Source organism: Nelusetta ayraudi, unplaced genomic scaffold (assembly GCF_046127955.1).
Source record: "Nelusetta ayraudi isolate G7.1 ecotype Tasmania unplaced genomic scaffold, CSIRO-AGI_Nayr_v1 ptg000164l, whole genome shotgun sequence".
Lineage (NCBI taxonomy): Eukaryota > Metazoa > Chordata > Actinopteri > Tetraodontiformes > Monacanthidae > Nelusetta > Nelusetta ayraudi.
In genome coordinates this window covers 112,802-129,434 of record NW_027466214.1, presented here as the reverse complement: position 1 = coordinate 129,434, position 16,633 = coordinate 112,802, and the positions used below count along the sequence as shown (strand labels likewise).

At 44.6% G+C, this 16,633-nt stretch overlaps 2 protein-coding genes and 1 long non-coding RNA gene across 4 annotated transcripts; all 3 read right to left on the bottom strand.

Moving 5' to 3' along the window:
* Positions 1 to 164: 164 nt before the first annotated feature.
* On the bottom strand, positions 165 to 1,378 carry LOC142880269 (uncharacterized). Its single transcript, XR_012925409.1, has 3 exons — positions 1,089 to 1,378; positions 495 to 634; positions 165 to 368 (listed from the first exon to the last, which is right to left on the bottom strand). It is a non-coding gene; the product is annotated as an uncharacterized LOC142880269 (long non-coding RNA).
* Positions 1,379 to 2,969: 1,591 nt separating this feature from the next.
* Positions 2,970 to 11,673, bottom strand: tktb (transketolase b). Its single transcript, XM_076014050.1, has 14 exons — positions 11,411 to 11,673; positions 8,462 to 8,579; positions 8,236 to 8,349; positions 8,015 to 8,112; positions 6,892 to 7,083; positions 6,423 to 6,550; positions 6,138 to 6,334; positions 5,277 to 5,441; positions 4,644 to 4,800; positions 4,407 to 4,537; positions 4,232 to 4,315; positions 4,038 to 4,134; positions 3,774 to 3,893; positions 2,970 to 3,588 (listed from the first exon to the last, which is right to left on the bottom strand). Exons 1-14 carry the CDS (start codon positions 11,515 to 11,517, stop codon positions 3,416 to 3,418), a joined length of 1,881 nt encoding a protein of 626 aa, XP_075870165.1. The 5' UTR covers positions 11,518 to 11,673; the 3' UTR covers positions 2,970 to 3,415.
* Positions 11,674 to 12,302: 629 nt separating this feature from the next.
* lrrc23 (leucine rich repeat containing 23) lies at positions 12,303 to 15,514 on the bottom strand. 2 transcript variants are annotated; one of them, XM_076014051.1, is made up of 9 exons: positions 15,343 to 15,514; positions 15,058 to 15,167; positions 14,777 to 14,897; positions 14,521 to 14,662; positions 13,723 to 13,853; positions 13,481 to 13,617; positions 12,898 to 13,102; positions 12,766 to 12,809; positions 12,303 to 12,679 (listed from the first exon to the last, which is right to left on the bottom strand). In XM_076014051.1, the coding sequence occupies exons 1-8, from the start codon at positions 15,418 to 15,420 to the stop codon at positions 12,786 to 12,788; spliced, it is 948 nt and encodes a 315-aa protein (XP_075870166.1). In that variant the 5' UTR covers positions 15,421 to 15,514; the 3' UTR covers positions 12,303 to 12,679; positions 12,766 to 12,785. The 2 variants fall into 2 exon arrangements, with proteins under 2 accessions (XP_075870166.1, XP_075870167.1); XM_076014052.1 differs by having other exon boundaries at positions 12,303 to 12,563.
* Between the last annotated feature and the right edge of the window lie 1,119 nt (positions 15,515 to 16,633).

Below are 16,633 nucleotides of genomic sequence, written 5' to 3'. Positions count from 1 at the left end.
CTCCCCCCCCTCCCCCTTTCCTCCCTCCTGCCCACCTTCTCCCCCAGCCTCTCCCTGCCCCTCCTCCTCCTCCTCCTCCTGGTGCAAGAAGAAAAAGAGGGTTTACAAAACAGCGTCGCTTTAACTCAGCAAAACAAACGGCGTTAAATGTTTGAAACCTCTTCTTCCTCCTCGTCATCGTCATCGTCATCTTCGTCGCTGTCGCTGTCGTCCTCGTCGTCATCTTCTCCCCGTCGTCTTGAGTAACTGTCAGCCAGCAAACGTTCCTTCTCGCCAAAAAGCTCTTTCAGGAATGTCATCAGCCAATTGTTTCTCTCCTCTGCCTTTTCATCCTTCCTCCAGTCCAGCAGGGGGCGCCCAAATCCAAACTAAATCGATCAGAAGGCACCCGAACGTATTATTTTCTAACACTGTGACACAAAGCGTATTATGTGGGTTGAAATGAGTTATCAAAACTTATGATCCACATCATTTTAACCCGTGCCAAGCCGTACCGGTCCGTTCTGGTTGTCCTCCGTTGTGGACGCCTGTCCCCAACTCCCCCAGATGTCTCTTCTTCTTCTCCCCACCTGAAGCCTCTTGGATTCAACTTCCGGCTGCTCCTTCTTGTCCCGAAGCCCGTCCTCGTTCTCTCCTTCAGCCATCATAAGGAGCACGTAAAAAGAAGAAAGAAAACAAACGACATGTTTAGCTCTCAGTTTACAGCATTCTGGAAAAAAGCTCACATTCGCTCTCTGCGAAACCGGTGGTGTTTAGTACCTTCAACATGTCTGGACAGTAACTAATCAGCAGCAAGGCAACACGTTGACATGGTTTGGAGTGTTTTCACTCATTAAATATCAGTTCTCTTTGTGACATCACAAAGGGCTGATTGTCAGAACTGCACACACTGTTCAGAAGCAAAAAATAAAAACAAAAAAAATCTTATTGCAAAGGACTTCATTGACATATAAGGAGTTAAAAAAAAAGAAGAAGAAGAAGAAGAAGAAGAATATTAATTTGAATTGGGGGCAATAAAACTATTTAAGTTTTTATTCACTGAAATGATGCAGATAGACACAAAACAGAAAAAAAAAACATCATCTTACCGGCACGACCCTCATTTGGAAGATCGGAGAGGGTGGGTCCTCTATCATTTCCTGGCAAATGAACGGCTGCGGGTTTTATCCCATGGCTCCGAGACAAGGTTTTGAAGAAAGCATTTGTGTCCCGTGAAGCCTGCCAGCTTTCTGCTAATAAAAAAGTGCCACAAAGGCAGATGCAGGTGATGAATGCCTTCTGCATCCCCAAAGATTGATGTTCTGTTTGAAGGAGTCCAAAAAGTTCAAGGCTTAAGAGCTGAACAAGGGAAGGAAAAAAAAAAAAAAAAGGTCCACCAACTGGCAACGAGGAAAAACGTAAAGCTCGAAAAGAAGTAAGATGATGAAGAGTTAACAAAAACAAAGAAATTCCCTCAGAAGAGGATGAGCTCCCTGTCGTTGTTGGCAGCAAAGTGGTGCTAAACCATCCTGTGTGTGCTGCAGCTGGGAGTGTGTGACCTGGAGTGGAGACCAGGGAGGAGGGTGGGAAAGGATGTTGGAGGCAGAGGAGTTTTTTTCTTTTTTTTTTTTTAAAGGGAAAAAAACAGAAAGAATAAACTTTCACATTGTTAATAAAGGCCCTCGTCAGTCAAACCATGAAATATACAGACCCGCCCTGCTCCTCCTTGTTGACTTGGCCTACCATAATGGCCTCCTTATGATAGAAAGTACACATTAAGAATGCCAAGACAGAAAATAAGAAGGGAGCAAATGAGGGCACAAAAGACGGGAGCACTTAAGGATTGTTCCTGTTGCCTGTCATATTCTTGTTGGACGTTGCGTTACAAGATGTATGAATTTGTGCTCCATCTCCATCCCAAATGAAAGCGTCTGGAGCTCTGGAGCCGTTCCAGTCAGGGGTTAGAGACAGTTCAGCTGGGAGACTGCCATGTTTGGCCAAGTTCCTCTGGCGTCCACGTACCAAACTCAACATTTGCACTGTCTGGACACACATGTTCCTCGCACTGTGCGAGAACAACTTCACACCCTCCCCTGAGCCAAGCAGGTGTCACTGGCCGGGTGTCATTCCCACTCGGGTTTTCACAGCGAGGGTGAAAACTTGCGGGCGCACTCTTTATTTGTGCTCAGGCCAACGATACATACACAAAGTCTGCCAGAAACGCCCGTGTGCCTTTTCACAAAGCAAACAGCAGAAGTCTAGGAATCGAGACGTTCCAGTAAATAGGTTTTAATTTTAACCCTGGCAACTACAAACGTGGCCTCTCAGAGGCTTTAGAGTTTACTTGGACGCGAGGTCGACGGGAGAATCTGCGGCCGTGTTCCAAGCATCACGCGGCAGAAAAGGTGGAACAGTGAATTAAGTGTTTTCCTTCGCAGGTAAACGTGGATTTCGCTAAAGAACCAACCAGAATTCATTGACCACAATTGAATCCCCTGCGAACGCCACCCTAAATTAGCTGTGGGCTGAAACAGGAAGTGCAGCAACCAGGATTCATCCAGCATAAATAGTGTTTAAGACAGACTAAAGGGAGGAAAAAACAGTCTTTACCCATCCCTACAATTACAGTTATTTTGGCCATGGCAAAGCAGAAATGGTACACCACCCAACAGCCCAGACAAAAAGCAAGATCTCACACCTGAAGTCTCTGCAAACCTGCTCCTTTATGAAGTTAACAATCAAGTCAAATAAGAAAATTGGATACAAGTGCAGCAATTTACTCTGTAAGCGGTGTGACCTTTTGTTTGCAAAACCTTTGTGATCCAAGAAAACTTACTAATTTTCTTGGGAGAGAGAAAAAAAAAAAATCAGGCTAAAAAGTTTTACGTTATAAAGTTTAACTATAATTTAAAAACCTGTGGGAGGGGCTAAAAAACAAAAACTTTAAATCGGCTAATAATTGACACCAAGTGAAATAAGACAGCAAGACAATGGGTTAATATTTTTTAATTTAGAATGTCACTGCCAACAGGATGACGCTCGTGACCGAGAGAGCCAGTAACAACACTTGAGGCCCTGGTGGCCAGGAATCAGAAACGCTACGCAAACAGCACCCAAATCAATTAAGCTTCTGGCCGAGGATTCGAAGAAACTGTCCCCCCCCCACCCCCCCAGTGAGAAGTGGTGCTTTAATGAGGCAAGTTTGCAAGGAATGTACATTAAACCTGTTAGTGGAGGCGTCATCGCCTGATGTGGTAGAGCAGTTAGTACACGTACACTAAGTTCAGGTTAGGGCCACAAGATGGCAGTGGCGCACACAGAAGTTCACCGGGCTTCCAGTGGCAGACAGCTTCAAGCTGAGCAGAAGAGGGGGAGGAGGGGGGGGGAGAGAGGGGATTCAGCAGGAAAAACAAGTGGAGGGGCAGTCGCGGTGTTCTCAGTTGGCAAAGGTCTGGCGCACGGCCTTGGCGATGTGCTTGGCGCTGATGCCGAAGATATCCAGCAGCTCCTGAGGTTTCCCACTGCGGGGGACGCCACTCACTGCAAGCCGGGTCACAACAATGCCAGGCTCCTGGCCCACTGCCGACAACACGGCCTCACCAAGACCACCTGGCCAGAAGGGAATGGTGAGCATCAGAACATCAGGCTAACTTATTATCATCATTATCATTATTCATAATAATAATAAATAAATAATCAGCTAACTGTTTGGAGTCGGTAAGGTAACTCCTCAAAAGCTTCAAGTACAATCACTGGTCAGGTTTCCCAACTCTAGAGCTCAAACAACAACCAACCTTCCTTGTAGTGGTCCTCCACGGTGATGATCTGACCCCCTGTGGCTCTGGCACTGGCCACGATGGTGGCGGCGTCCAGGGGCTTAATGGTGAACGGGTCGATGACGCGAATGTTCTTCCCTGTGGAAATGAAGCAGGCAACAACAAACAAAGGACTTTTAAAGAATAACTCTTCGCCTTCAGTTTGCCTAATAACTTATGAAATACAACTTGTGAGGCCTTGAAATGTACACATTTCGCCACTAGATGGCGGCATAAGCGCACCTTCACTGGCCAGTATGTCAGCAGCAGCCAGGGCCTCATGCAGAGTGACACCTGCTCCAATCACGGTCACAACATCGTTGTCAGACTGGCGCACCACCTGGTCAAATACAGACACTCACGCTCTAGTTTTTTTGGTTTTGAAACAACAACAACAACACATACTTTGAGGTCACAGATCAGTGCTTAACAATTACCTTGGCCACGCCCACTTCCAATTTCTCATCAGGGGAGTAGAGGACTGCGGTTTCTGGTCTGCTAGTGCGGATGAAACAGATGCCCTGAGAGCAGCAACAGAGAAGAGACGGCGATGTCATTTCTCCTGCGTCGCTATGGAGACAGTCTGATGGATCTCCACAAAGCTCCTCTGACCTTTGTGTTTGCCGAGAGCTCCACTGCCCTCTCCGTGGACACGGCGTCACTCGGGTAAAACACAGTGCATGTTGGGATGGCGCGGAACATGGCCAAATCCTCCAGGGCCATCTGGGAAGGACCGTCCTCGCCTGAAGACAGAGGGGGCGGGGGGAGGGGTCAGACTCGGGTCTGCTTCAGCAAAACCAGCAAAAAAAATTAAAAAAAAAAAAAAAACAAGCAAGCAAACCAACCTACCGATGGACACGCCACAGTGGGACCCCACCAGGTTAACGTTGGTCTGGGAGATGGCTCCCATACGGATCTGGTCATAGGCTCTGGACAAGAACGCGGAAAAGGTGCTGGCGAATGCGACTGTGCGATCGCGCGTGGCACAGCCAATGGCAACGCTGACCTGCAGCGAACAGAGAACGGCGTCAGTCACAGCAGTTTTACCGACGGTGAAATCCATGAGGTCGATGAATGGACAGATATTAGACTCTGTAGTCATTGCACAGCATTTCGTTCGCTTGTCCTTTTTCATTCAGAAAAGTGACAAACACAGACAAAATAAAAATGTCAGCAAAATCTAAAAACAACAACAGTTGGGTAAAGTGTATGACCACAGTGGGAAAATGGCACCAGTGGAAAAACATTGATAAATAAGAGGCAGCAGTGCAGTGCAGTGCAGTGCAAAGATGCACGTAACGGGCCACGCTAAGTGGCTGGGATTACCATGCATTACCATGCTGCAGAATGAATAGCAACAGATTAGACCAACACGGAGCAGATTATGCGGTGAGGAGTGGTCCCAGATTATCAGCCTTGGGTTCATCGTGTCTCGCCTTGCAGCGTTTGAACCCGCTGGGCAGACCCAACGGTCGTGCGTACCATGTTCTGCTCGGCGATGAAGCACTCGACGTAGCGGTCGGGGAAGGCCTTCTTGAAGGTCTCGGAGAAGGTTGAGTTTTTGGTGTCTCCGTCGAGGGCCACCACTCTCTGACTGGCCTGGCCCAGCTTGGCCAGCGCCACACCATACGCACGCCTTGTTGCCATCTGACAGAGAGAGGAAGTCGGTAAGAGGAGGGGACACATTGAGTGAGAACGCAAGTAAGAACTTGGATGAGGCCCAGTATGGGGCCCAGGCGACAGTCAGGGTGTATGCTGTCGACGTGTGTCTGCTCAATTAGCACATCGCATTAAAGGTGGAGTGTGTAACATTTGGATGGATGATTATATGGATTTACAATTTTTATATTGGTAAAAGCGTTTATCGATGTATTTGTACTACCCACAAATACATCGGTAAAAACGTACACTCGCAGTACAATAAAGGTCATTTGGTTTTCCTACCTATAGAGCAGTATGTATGTATGAGAATGTATGAGAATATACACAGAGCAATAAGGGTTAGCTGCCATCTTGCCCTGCTCGGTGTGGACGATCCAGCTGCCTGACAATGCGCTGCTTATCCAGTTCAAATAAACCAACAAAGAAGAAGTTGAACACGGCATCTAGGTTTGTGTGTGCAGGCCACCATAGTTCACGGTTCAGGCAAACAGGGGAGAGGGAGAAGGTGTGAGGGTTTGCGCTACAATCTACGATGTAACCAGCGGATGTCGCTGTTTCCTCTCAAAACCGCCAAACATTACACGCTTAACCTTTAAGGTGCAATTAAAAACTCCCTCCAAGGGTTCTGTTTTAGCCAACTGACCAGCAACCACACACGCCGTCAACAGTCCCCACACTCACCTTGTCTCCCTTTTTGTATGCGGGCGGGGAGGGCAGGCGGATTTCGCTCAGGTCAGCTGGTGCCGTGTCATCTTTGGGCAGCTCGGGGCTGAGGGTCTTGTTGGGCACTTGGATCTGAGCCTGCAAATCGTTCAGGAGGGCGTCCACGCGGTCCTTGGGGATGGGTTTCCCATGCCAGTTGTCCAGATCCTCGATATCTACGCAGATAGAAAAATCAAAGTTTGGCGCCAATGAGAAAATACAAATACATTTGGTAAAGCTGGTAGGAGAAGAGGCCACACCCACTTTTGAGTCCTTTGCCCTTGAAGGTCTTTGCCACGATGCAGGTGGGTTTGCCCTTGACCTGCTGGGCCTGCCAGAAAGCTTTGCACAGCTCCTCCACATCATGACCATCGACTACGTATGTGTTCCACCTACAAAAGCAAAGCAGGCGTTCAACAGAGCATCACGCGTTGCAAAAGATATTAACCAAAAAAAGCTGTAATGACGCTGGTAGAGCGTTTTAAACATCAAACTTATTAACAAGAGAAAGGATGTTGGAGAGGTCACGAAAGCAAAAAAAATATATATATATTTGGACCCAACAACAACAACACGATGATCCACAGAGATTCTCGGTGAGTGATAAAAAATGAATACAGTTCTCACAGCTTTGTTACATTTAGAAATCTCATGCTGGCGATCATGTGGCTGAATAACAAAAAAGGGTCACCAGATCCAAGTATTTCACAGGACGGTCGACAGCTGCACTGACCCAAAGGCTTCACAGCGCTTGCGGTAGGCCTCCATGTCGTGCTGCAGCGGCGCCGCCTCACTCTGTCCGAGACGGTTGACATCCATGATGGCCACCAGGTTGTCGAGCTTGTAGTAGGAGGCGAAGGCCATGGCCTCCCACACCGAGCCCTCTGAGCACTCGCCATCACCGAGCATGCAGTACACACGGTAACTGCGTGGCAATGAAGGAGGGGGATGACAGTGGTTGGTCAGACCGAGAACAACACGACCAAGCATCCGTTACACTTCTGACGGTCCTGAGAGGGATTCGATTTGAAGAAATGTTGGGGACAAATTTTCCTAAGAAACAAGCAATTTGCTAAACTTGAGTTAACAGGCTGCCGAGGCTGCAGCCAGGATGTAATTATACAATTACCTCTACAATACTACAGCCGTATCCAGTAAATGGATCATTTTGTAGTGAGCACTGTGGACTTTAACTACAGCCCTGATCTGCAAACCTCTGGGGCATTACACTGCAGCATAGGTGTCAAACTCTGGCCTGCAGTGTGATTTTAGTTTAGCAATACAAAATCACTACTAGAGCGGGCCCACCAGTACCCACATGTACTGCTAATACTACAAATCCCAGAATGCGTTGCTGGTATTTTGCCACATCAATCCAGACAGGACATGTATCGGAGTATTATTATTACTTTATTGGTTTATTGTTGCTATTTTATTTTAAAATGTATTAATAGCCAGTGGGAAAAAGTTACTTACAATTTAAGGTATACAATTTTTTTTACTTTGGATGGGTGTAATATTAAGTCCTTTATTGTATAGTATTTAGCTTTGCTTGTTCCATATTCAGGTTAAAGCAAAACTTGTTTGGGTCCATATTGAACGGTTCACTGTTATATCAGAGGAAGATTTCAGAGGATTTCACAACTTTGGCCAGGTTTCAGATTTTAGCCCCACTGGGTGCTTGAGTTTGCCACCCCTGCACCACAGTAAAAACTGCATTTATCGAGTCTGACAACATAGTTAAGTTAAGTTGAGTCATAGATTGGCACTGGGAAATCTGAACTTTAGATGAGGTTCGAAGGATACAGGAGCATTTATTGGAAGTCATGCCAATTACATCGTTTACAAATACGAACCTGGATTTGTCAAAGTTTTTTCCAGTGTAGGCCATCCCACAAGCAGCACCAAGACCCTGACCCAGAGACCCAGTGGCCACGTCAACAAACTCCAGTTTCTGGTGGGAGAAAAGAAAAGAGGATTTGAAAAAAACAAAAACAAAAAAGGCCATATAACTTTTACATGATAATATTTTTGCTTTAGGCAAAAGACTCCGCTGCAGGAAAGACCTGGAACTTACAGGTGTGGGATGGCCCTCCAGGTCACAATCAATCTTCCTCAGGTTGAGAAGATCAGACTCTTTAACAAAGCCTGCCTCTGCCCAGGCAGCATACAGGACTGGGGCAGCATGGCCCTTGACACGGGAGGGATAGGAGATCATTTAAGTGCGCTTTGTAACGTGGCAAGATGTCGGCGGGTGGGTTAAATGAAAAATACCAACAGAGCCAAAAGAAAAGTGTGCCGACCTTTGACAGCACAAAGCGGTCGTTGCACTGGTTGCGAGGATCCTGCGGTTTATAGCGCATGGTGTGGAAGAAGAGCACGGACATGAGCTCTGCTGCGCTGCAGCATGATGTTGGGTGACTGAGGAGGAAAAACAGAGAGAACATCCAATGCAGTTATTGTGCAATTAAGTCATTGGTTAAAACATGCTGCTTACATGCGTGTTAATTTTTTTATTTACATATTCATGAAAACATTGTCATTGGGTTTAGTCTGTGAAAAAGAACACTCAAGTTATTCTGTAAGATGTCACTCGTCTTCTTTGAAGCTTTATTTATCAGACGGGTCAGTCAGTTGTTGTTTCCACACTTAAACCTTTCAAAAAAAAATAAAAAATCTGAGCAAACTTGGGAAACTGTTAGTTGCTACATAAGTCTTTGAAAATGTTGTAAACATTTGGAAATCCCACATTTCTCAACGGTGTTTCACAGCTTCCCCATCAAGTGTTATGTTGCAAATAGAACCATTAAAACCATGCTGGAAACAGTTGCCTTGCAAAAAAACAAAAAAACAAAAAAACATTTCAAACACCAAAGCTCATTGTTTACCCCGTTTCCTTCCGCTGAGCAGCAACCTGCTGGGAATCAAACCGAAGTGAGTTAAAATGCCCAGGTGCCACGGGACAGAAAAGTGAATTGTTCTTCAATCAATCAATGAGAAACAAGGTATCAAGTGTTGGGTGACAAAAAAAAAAAAAAATGAAGGCCATCTTTGTTCGGGAAGACAGCAGCATAACAGAGATGATCCGATATCTATGGCCCGCGTATACATGCTTCACCAATTTCCTTGTCCGTTGACACGAGGAAGTGTCGGAAACTGGTTGTACAACAAAGACTTCCCATTCGGGAGTTGCGTCAGCATGAAAATGAAACAATCCTCCAATCCCCGCTGGTGTAGATATACTCAACAGGTGCGCTAAATAGACCACTCCCACTTTAGAGGTTGAGGCAATTTATTGTCTGTGCATTTGGGAAGGAAAAAATAATAATAAGAAGAAAAAACAATTCTTGGCATTTACAATTTGTGTTGTAATTCAGCTTGCTCATGCATGTAAAATTCAGATTAAGAAAAAAAAGAAAAAAGAAAAGAAAATGGTAACGTGTGTTACATGGGAGACGAGCCCCATTGCAGCGCGAGTTCTCCAATCTGAGACATGAGCTGCTTGAAAGGATTTCACAGATAAGCATGACAGCGTCTGTGACGGCCAACTATTCAGAGCACTGAAGGAAGGCAGGAGAGGGAAGTTAAACTACGATTTGTGCAGCACATTGTTTGCACTCGCCAATGGCATCTTTGAATGAAACTATTTGGATTATGGGCGCAGTAACGTTAAGTCCTCGTAAAGGCGGATATTTCTGCGAGTTGGAAACTAAATCAACAACAAAAGAAAGAAAGAAAGAAGCATACTTGTGTTTTCGACAGGGAAGAAAGAAAAAAGAAAAGCTGGCGAACAGCTTTCGCGAATGGGGCACACGGTTACAATGTTTGTTCAAACAGAAGGAGGTTTGTTCATTGACAAGCCTGGTCTCCCCGAGCAAAAAAAAAAAAAAAAGGGACACGAGCTGAACTTTGTATTCGAGCGTCACATTTCTTCCCGCCAGGGAGACGTTCTAGAAACGCTTAACGTAGCTTAATGACCGAAAACATCGATCAACCGTCACCAAAATGCGCGTGGACATCTCCAGCCATGCCCACTTTCACCTCTCCACAAACCAAAACGATAAAGCTGATTTTATGGAGATTTTCTACGTTGAGCATTATAGGGAAAAGGCTTAACGTAGCCATGTTATGTATGAAATCAACCATCGCCAAATGTCTTGTCGACGTCTTGGTGGACAGTTCGTGAAGACAGAAACTAAGAAAACGGCATGGCATCATAGAAATCAAAATTTTATCGGCCCGAAAAATGCTTAACGTTGAAAGTCTTAACGTGAACAGTATCCATAAAACAGGAGTTACCGAGTTATAGAGATGTCCACACATTAAGCTAGGTTCAGTTTTTTTTTTGTTTTTTTGTTTGTTTTTTTTTACGTTAAGCGTTTTAGAATGTCCCTCGTCGTCAGGCGCTTTTTGTCAGGTGGACAAAGGAGCGATAACTTTTAAATCAATCAAAATCAGCTGCTAGCCGACTGACGTGAGCGCACTGGGGTTCGCTGCTAGCTTACACTGAGGACGCAACTCCGGTGTTGAGTCCCTTCTACTTTCCTTTTTAACTAGTTTCCTTGGCGAACAGCTGCAGATGTGGTTGCTCCGCCGTCAGCAGATTCCATACAAATCCACACACGTGCAGAACATATTTCCATGTTTAATTCGTATTTTCTTTATTTTCTTTAATTTTTTTTATTTATTTTTTTTGGTCACTAGTACGCAACTCTCCATATTCACTGTGGTAGATGTGGGCTGCGACTTTAAAATCGCCGGTAATATGTCGTGCAAGTTTGTGAGTTTATGTCGAATCTGCTGGCGGCGGTGCGACACATCTGTAGCTGTTTGGGAAGGAAACCAGTTCAATCGGGAAACCAGTGGGGACACAACACCGGCCACTGACGCTGCCATTCATTTTGACGTCAACGTTGCAAAAAAAATATATATATAAATAAAATGAAACCGACACACGCGGAAACGAATGCATTTCACTACAAGCGGCACCACCGGACAGTAAAATTCATAGAGCGACAATTCATCTGACAACATTTGAACGTAAAAAAAAATAAATCATCGCCAGCCTACGGTACGTTTTTCCAAGCCCGCGTGAAACTTAATTTGAAGCACGTGCCCGCGGTCCCCGCGTGTGTGCGCGTAGGGTGAATTAAATGAGCAATTAGTAAACGTTTGTAGCGTATTACTTTATTCCTTTTAAGCTTTTTTTTTTAAATTATTTTTTACAGTTTACGTAACTCGGCGTGCCTTACCCGGAGTTGGACGCGCACGTAGCTTTGATGGAGTGGATCCTGAGTTTGTTAGCGACGTCTTTGAGCCCCTGCAGGGTCTTTTCGTCGGGTTTGTGGTAGCTAGTCATGCTTCCTGGATGTCTCAGAACTGCTGCTGTCCGCTCAACCGAATAAATCGCGAGACTCGCGGCTGCTTAGTAGTATAGTGAGTGAGTCTGACGTCGCTTGTGCCACACCACTGTTAGCAAACTTGCCTTGGTAGGAGGTGGGATGACAGAGGAGGTGCGTTTATGTGCTATATCGAGGCCGCGCCCACCTAATCCGATCATTGGACGGGGTCCGGCGACTGCCGATGACGTCACATACGACAAGCCTATTATGACAAACTACATCGCGGTCGAACGAACCAACGGTAAAACGAATTTATACAGCCATTTTTCTCCCTATTTAGTGTTTGTTCGTTATATCCATTATCTATTGTGTGTGTGTGTGTGTGTGTGTGTGTGTGTGTGTGTGTGTGTGTGTGTGTGTATATATAAAATATATAAAACATATGACTATTTTTCTAGGTATCCCATTTATTTAGTTTGTTCTAATGGAGTTGCCGTAGGACCACGGAAAGATTCTGTACCTACAGCGGCAGTGGCGGTACAGGAGGGGAAGTGAAGCGCCGCTCCTCTCCTGGCGCCTTGTGAAAGATGCCATTGTGAGTTTACTGTCGTTATCGTTGACATTTTTTTTTATTTTTTTATTTTTTTTTTAGTGAGAACGTAGTTTACAAGCGGTCAATGGCGCAATTGCTGCTTGTATTCAATCTTAACGGGGGCTCAAGGTTAAATAAAATAAAATAAAATAAATTAAGGCAGTAATCTTGCCAGGAAAAAAAAAATCAGGAAATAAAGCACACACCATACCTTCTGAAAATGTAACTGTTTAATCTTCATTGGTGAGACGACCACAGACAAAAAAAAAAAAGAAAAAAAAGAGGCTCATACAGCGTCTTATTTGGTGCTTCCTTTTTACACTGGAGTGCAGTAAATGCGCCTCGGCGTTCCGTTCATTTCCGGCATATGTGACTCGTATACGACTGTTCCTTTAAATCGGAGTTGGGTGGCTGCCAACAGGGAAATGGCTGCAGAAATCTGCTTTCTCATCCTTACACCGGGAAACAGTCCTGAAAGCAAGAAACAGTTTCAACACTCCCATGTTTCTTATTCTTGATGAGAAACTGTTTTGTTGCTAAACCTGTTTATGTGCAAGTGTGACTGCTAATTCAAGCATAGAGAGTCACTGGCAAGGAAAAATACGTTTTTTCAATGACTGGCTGTCTCTCTAACATGTAAACAATATACAAAATTTAATTCAGTTGTGCGTACCTGCCCGTTCCGTGGGAAACCTATAGAGCAAGTTCTTCAAGTTCCTGGAATGGCACAAAAGCAAATATGATGTAGGTATTTTTTTTTTTTTTTTCCTTCTTGGGTTTACACAGAAAGTATGTTGAGCTTTACCAGGATTCTCTCCTCGGCCTCTGCTCTTTCGTCAGGAGAGACGTTGTCTTTGTCCAGTCGCTCCAACTGTGGCAGCAGAACCAGGACGCTCATCCTGTAGTCTGTCGTGTCCACCAGAGGATTATCAGCGATGACCAAGCATCGCAGACTCCTCGACACATACTTGAGACACTGCAAAGCGTTTTCTTCTATAATGCAATTGCCTCTGAAAGAGAAAGAGACAGAAGTGTATAGATTGCGTAAAGCACTCTGGTTAGTTATTAACTAAATCAATAGGACCACACATTGTGACTGTCTACATCACTCACACAAAGCATTGAACCTTTGGTTTTAGGGATGACATTTTAGAATGCACCACTCCCTTTGCAGGTGGATTCAATTTGACCTGTTTAAAACGTTTAAATGCACCTGTCCACCTGACCAACATTTAATATTTGAGATGGAGAATAATTACCATTGCATGCTTTCACTTGAATGCCCTGCTTACACGATTTAGCAACTTTTTACAATTTCCATAAATTGAATCCAAAAGTCGAATATCCCAACCTTTTGTGACTCGTGTGTATGTACTATATCTACGTACCTGACGTTGAGGTACTGGATACACTTCATGTTGGGACTGAGGCCATCTAGACTTTCCAACTGGTTGTCACGGAGGTGAAGGGTGATGAGACGCTCCAACTTGTCTAAACCCTCCAGTTTTTTGATGAGGTTCTGGGCCTGGTCAGAGAGAATGCAAACTTAAGAGACAAATTTCTTTTGGGCATTGCGTTTTTGGAGACACTGGCATAAATGTGTTAAGTAAAAGACTAACCGTTCTATTACCATGTATAAGTGGCGCAGGTTGGGAAGGTCAATGTTATCCGTCGTTTCCAATTTGTTCCCCCGCAACTCCAAAGTTACGAGGTTGCCAAATGAGCTACTGTGGAGGCCACTCACTCTCTTAATAGCGTTACCTGCGTCAGAAGATCAGAACTATTACAACAAACGCAAACATTAGGACATCAGGTTTTGTAAAATTAGCCTCCTGCCAAAACTGATGCTTCGCTTTGCCGTTTGGTAATTGGGTAGAGGGGCAAAAAAACGAGGCTGTGAGGCTGAGGTCAAAACAAGACTCGGGCAGGGTGTTACTTGGAGGATCATGGAGCTGTTTTTTCAAGTATGAGCCAATCACAAGGCAAAGGCCATCTTATGACACCCTTGTCACATTCTGCATGCAGAGTTTAGAATGTTGCAGTCAGGCAACAACAACCAAATCCAATGTTTTAAATAAGTTTTAGGCATTATGGAGCATGTATTATAAATGAACTGCAGTTGTCCACTACCAGCTTATCACCATTATCATGTAATCCCCTTAAGTGTTAAGTATTTATTCTTGTATCTTTTTTTTATGAATTGTGTGACCTATGGAGACTTCTGCTGTAAACAAATGCGCCCCCCTAAGGATCAACAAAAAATTCCAAGTGTTCAGAAATTCCTTAGTGACATCAAAAAGGGCTTATTTCCAGAGCCGTGGACTTTTAAAATGGTGCAACATATTTTTTAATTTTTTTATTTATAATAAGACGTAGAGAAAACATCGAAGAAGCATGATTCATTCTGGCATACAACGAGTGAACCGACCATTAAGATTGACACATTCCAAGGCAGGTCCTATAAGGCCATGCAGATCTGTGACACGGTTCAGTACCAAGCTCAGCCACTGGAGGTACGGGAACTGAGCGAGGGGCTGCATTCTGAGGCATGACAAGCAATTATTGTCAACCTGCAAAGACAAGAGTTGCCTCGTCAACGTCATGACAGCGCACGGCGAGGGTATACAGTGAGTGACAGCGTCCACGGAGTTGTTGTTCAGCCTTGAATGGAGAGCGTTGTTTACCTTCAGCCAAAGCAGCTGCGTTAAAGTCGCAAGAGGATTCAGATCGGTCAGGTAATTGTGGGACAAATCCACAAAACGTAGGTGGACAAAAGTGCTGAGCGCTGATATCTCCGTCAGTCCCCTAGGGGGAGCAGCAGAGGCCAAAACACATAAAAGCTGTCAGAACCAAAGGCGTGCAAATGTTTTAATGTTAGTGTTGGTTTTTATTAGTATTAGTAACGTTAGTGAATGTGTTGTGTTGTGTTTTTTTTTTTTTTTTTTGTCATTTTTAATTGCTTTACTTTTCTGTTACTTCCAGTTTGACAAATGCGTGTCCAAGTCCATTTCCTGTCCGGCACAGCAGCGACAGCCCAGCACTTACTGTTTCTTGCATCAAGGGGCAATCTGGCACCTATGAGACATTGTGGTCAGATGGTTATGAAAGTATCGAGTGAGATGACTCCCCCCCCCCTGATACCATTCAATGCAAGTTGTAACACTATGTAAAACAATTAGTGTTGCGTTTCGCCATGAGACCCAGAGAAAACTCCGGGGGCCCCTGAAACACCAAAACTCATGCGTCCTACCTTAATGTCCTCTCTGACTTCTGGAAACTCCTCATCCTGCTCCTCGACATTCGACAGGTTTTCTAAGGCCTCGCTCATCTCGATCGGTTTGTTGTTGCAGCGTCACCAGTAACGGTAATTCCAGCGGCTCAGAGCGGAGCAGTCGCCGTACCTTCCTCGCATTTAATCAACCAACCGCCGTGGGGAAATTAGCACGGCGCGCGTATTCCTGCCGTTGTGGTAAAATGGGAGTTGACAAACCCTACGCCGTCGACGGCCAGCAAGCAAACGCGTTTGAGATTAATGCGATTAAAGACTTGAGTACAGCGGTTAATTATAAACGGACAAGCAGATGTGCTGAAAACTTCTCCGTTGGCTTTCATGCAGGATTAAAGCTTTCAAATGTTTATTGTGACGAGTTATATATATATATATATATATATATTTATTTTTTCTTCCAACCGCACTTAAAACGACATGTAGTTTTCCTGTATTTGACATAATAAAATAACGACAAACACCCAAACACAGTATTTGGCTTTAGAGGGTCCGCCTCTTCTCGTTGCAATCAGCGTAACTGAGGTAATACACGCGCGCAGTTAATCTCGGAACGCCTGGTTTTACTGTGTTGCGACATTTTCCGGTTCTGGTGCCTGGAGTTCGAGTCCATGGTTTCAGACCGGTTAGTGGCAGACCGTTTAAGGCAATAGAATGCGCCTTCATACTTTATATCAAGTTAACGTGCCCTTGGGAACCATTTTCTCGATCACAATCCTGGAACAGTTGTCGCTATGGAAACATCAACATAAACATATTGTGTTCAGTGGCTTTGGAAAAAGTAGTGTAAAACAACTTTTAAATGAAATAAAACCTTTAGTTTAATCAAGGAAACGTTTTGCTCCTCTGTGTTTTACTCTTGTGTTCTTTCTCCAGCGGTTGATTTCCAGAATAACTGGGCATAATCACGTTTACACAGGCACCCTAAATTCCACGGGTAGAATATAATTCCCAGATTCCAATAAGAGGCCTTTAACACTCTGAGAAAGCACATGAGGTCAGTGGCACTGGACCTTTAGGCCTTCACCATAACTGCCCAGTTTAGAAACACTAGAACAACATATAGAACAACCACTATACAATGCCACAACTGGAGTTGCATTAGCCTGACTTGCAAAACATTCTGGTTTTTGAACCACCCAGTTTCTTAATGCAGCTTTTGAAATCTACTGTTCGTATGTTGAAAAAACACCAAAGTTGTCCTGTTCAGCCGAAACACAAACGATGACAATAAAAATCTATATGAAATTCATTT

Excerpts from the sequence above, each read along its gene's own strand:
- tktb (XM_076014050.1), bottom strand. The coding sequence starts at position 11,517 with ATGACTAGCTACCACAAACCCGACGAAAAGACCCTGCAGGGGCTCAAA. Across the intron at positions 8,580-11,410 it reads ACGTGCGCGTCCAACTCCGG|TCACCCAACATCATGCTGCA; the intron begins GTAAGGCACGCC and ends TTTCCTCCTCAG. Across the intron at positions 7,084-8,014 it reads AAAAACTTTGACAAATCCAG|TTACCGTGTGTACTGCATGC; the intron begins GTTCGTATTTGT and ends ATTGCCACGCAG.
- lrrc23 (XM_076014051.1), bottom strand. The coding sequence starts at position 15,420 with ATGAGCGAGGCCTTAGAAAACCTGTCGAATGTCGAGGAGCAGGATGAG. Across the intron at positions 13,854-14,520 it reads GGAATGTGTCAATCTTAATG|GTAACGCTATTAAGAGAGTG; the intron begins GTCGGTTCACTC and ends CTTCTGACGCAG. Across the intron at positions 12,810-12,897 it reads AGGCCGAGGAGAGAATCCTG|GAACTTGAAGAACTTGCTCT; the intron begins GTAAAGCTCAAC and ends GTGCCATTCCAG.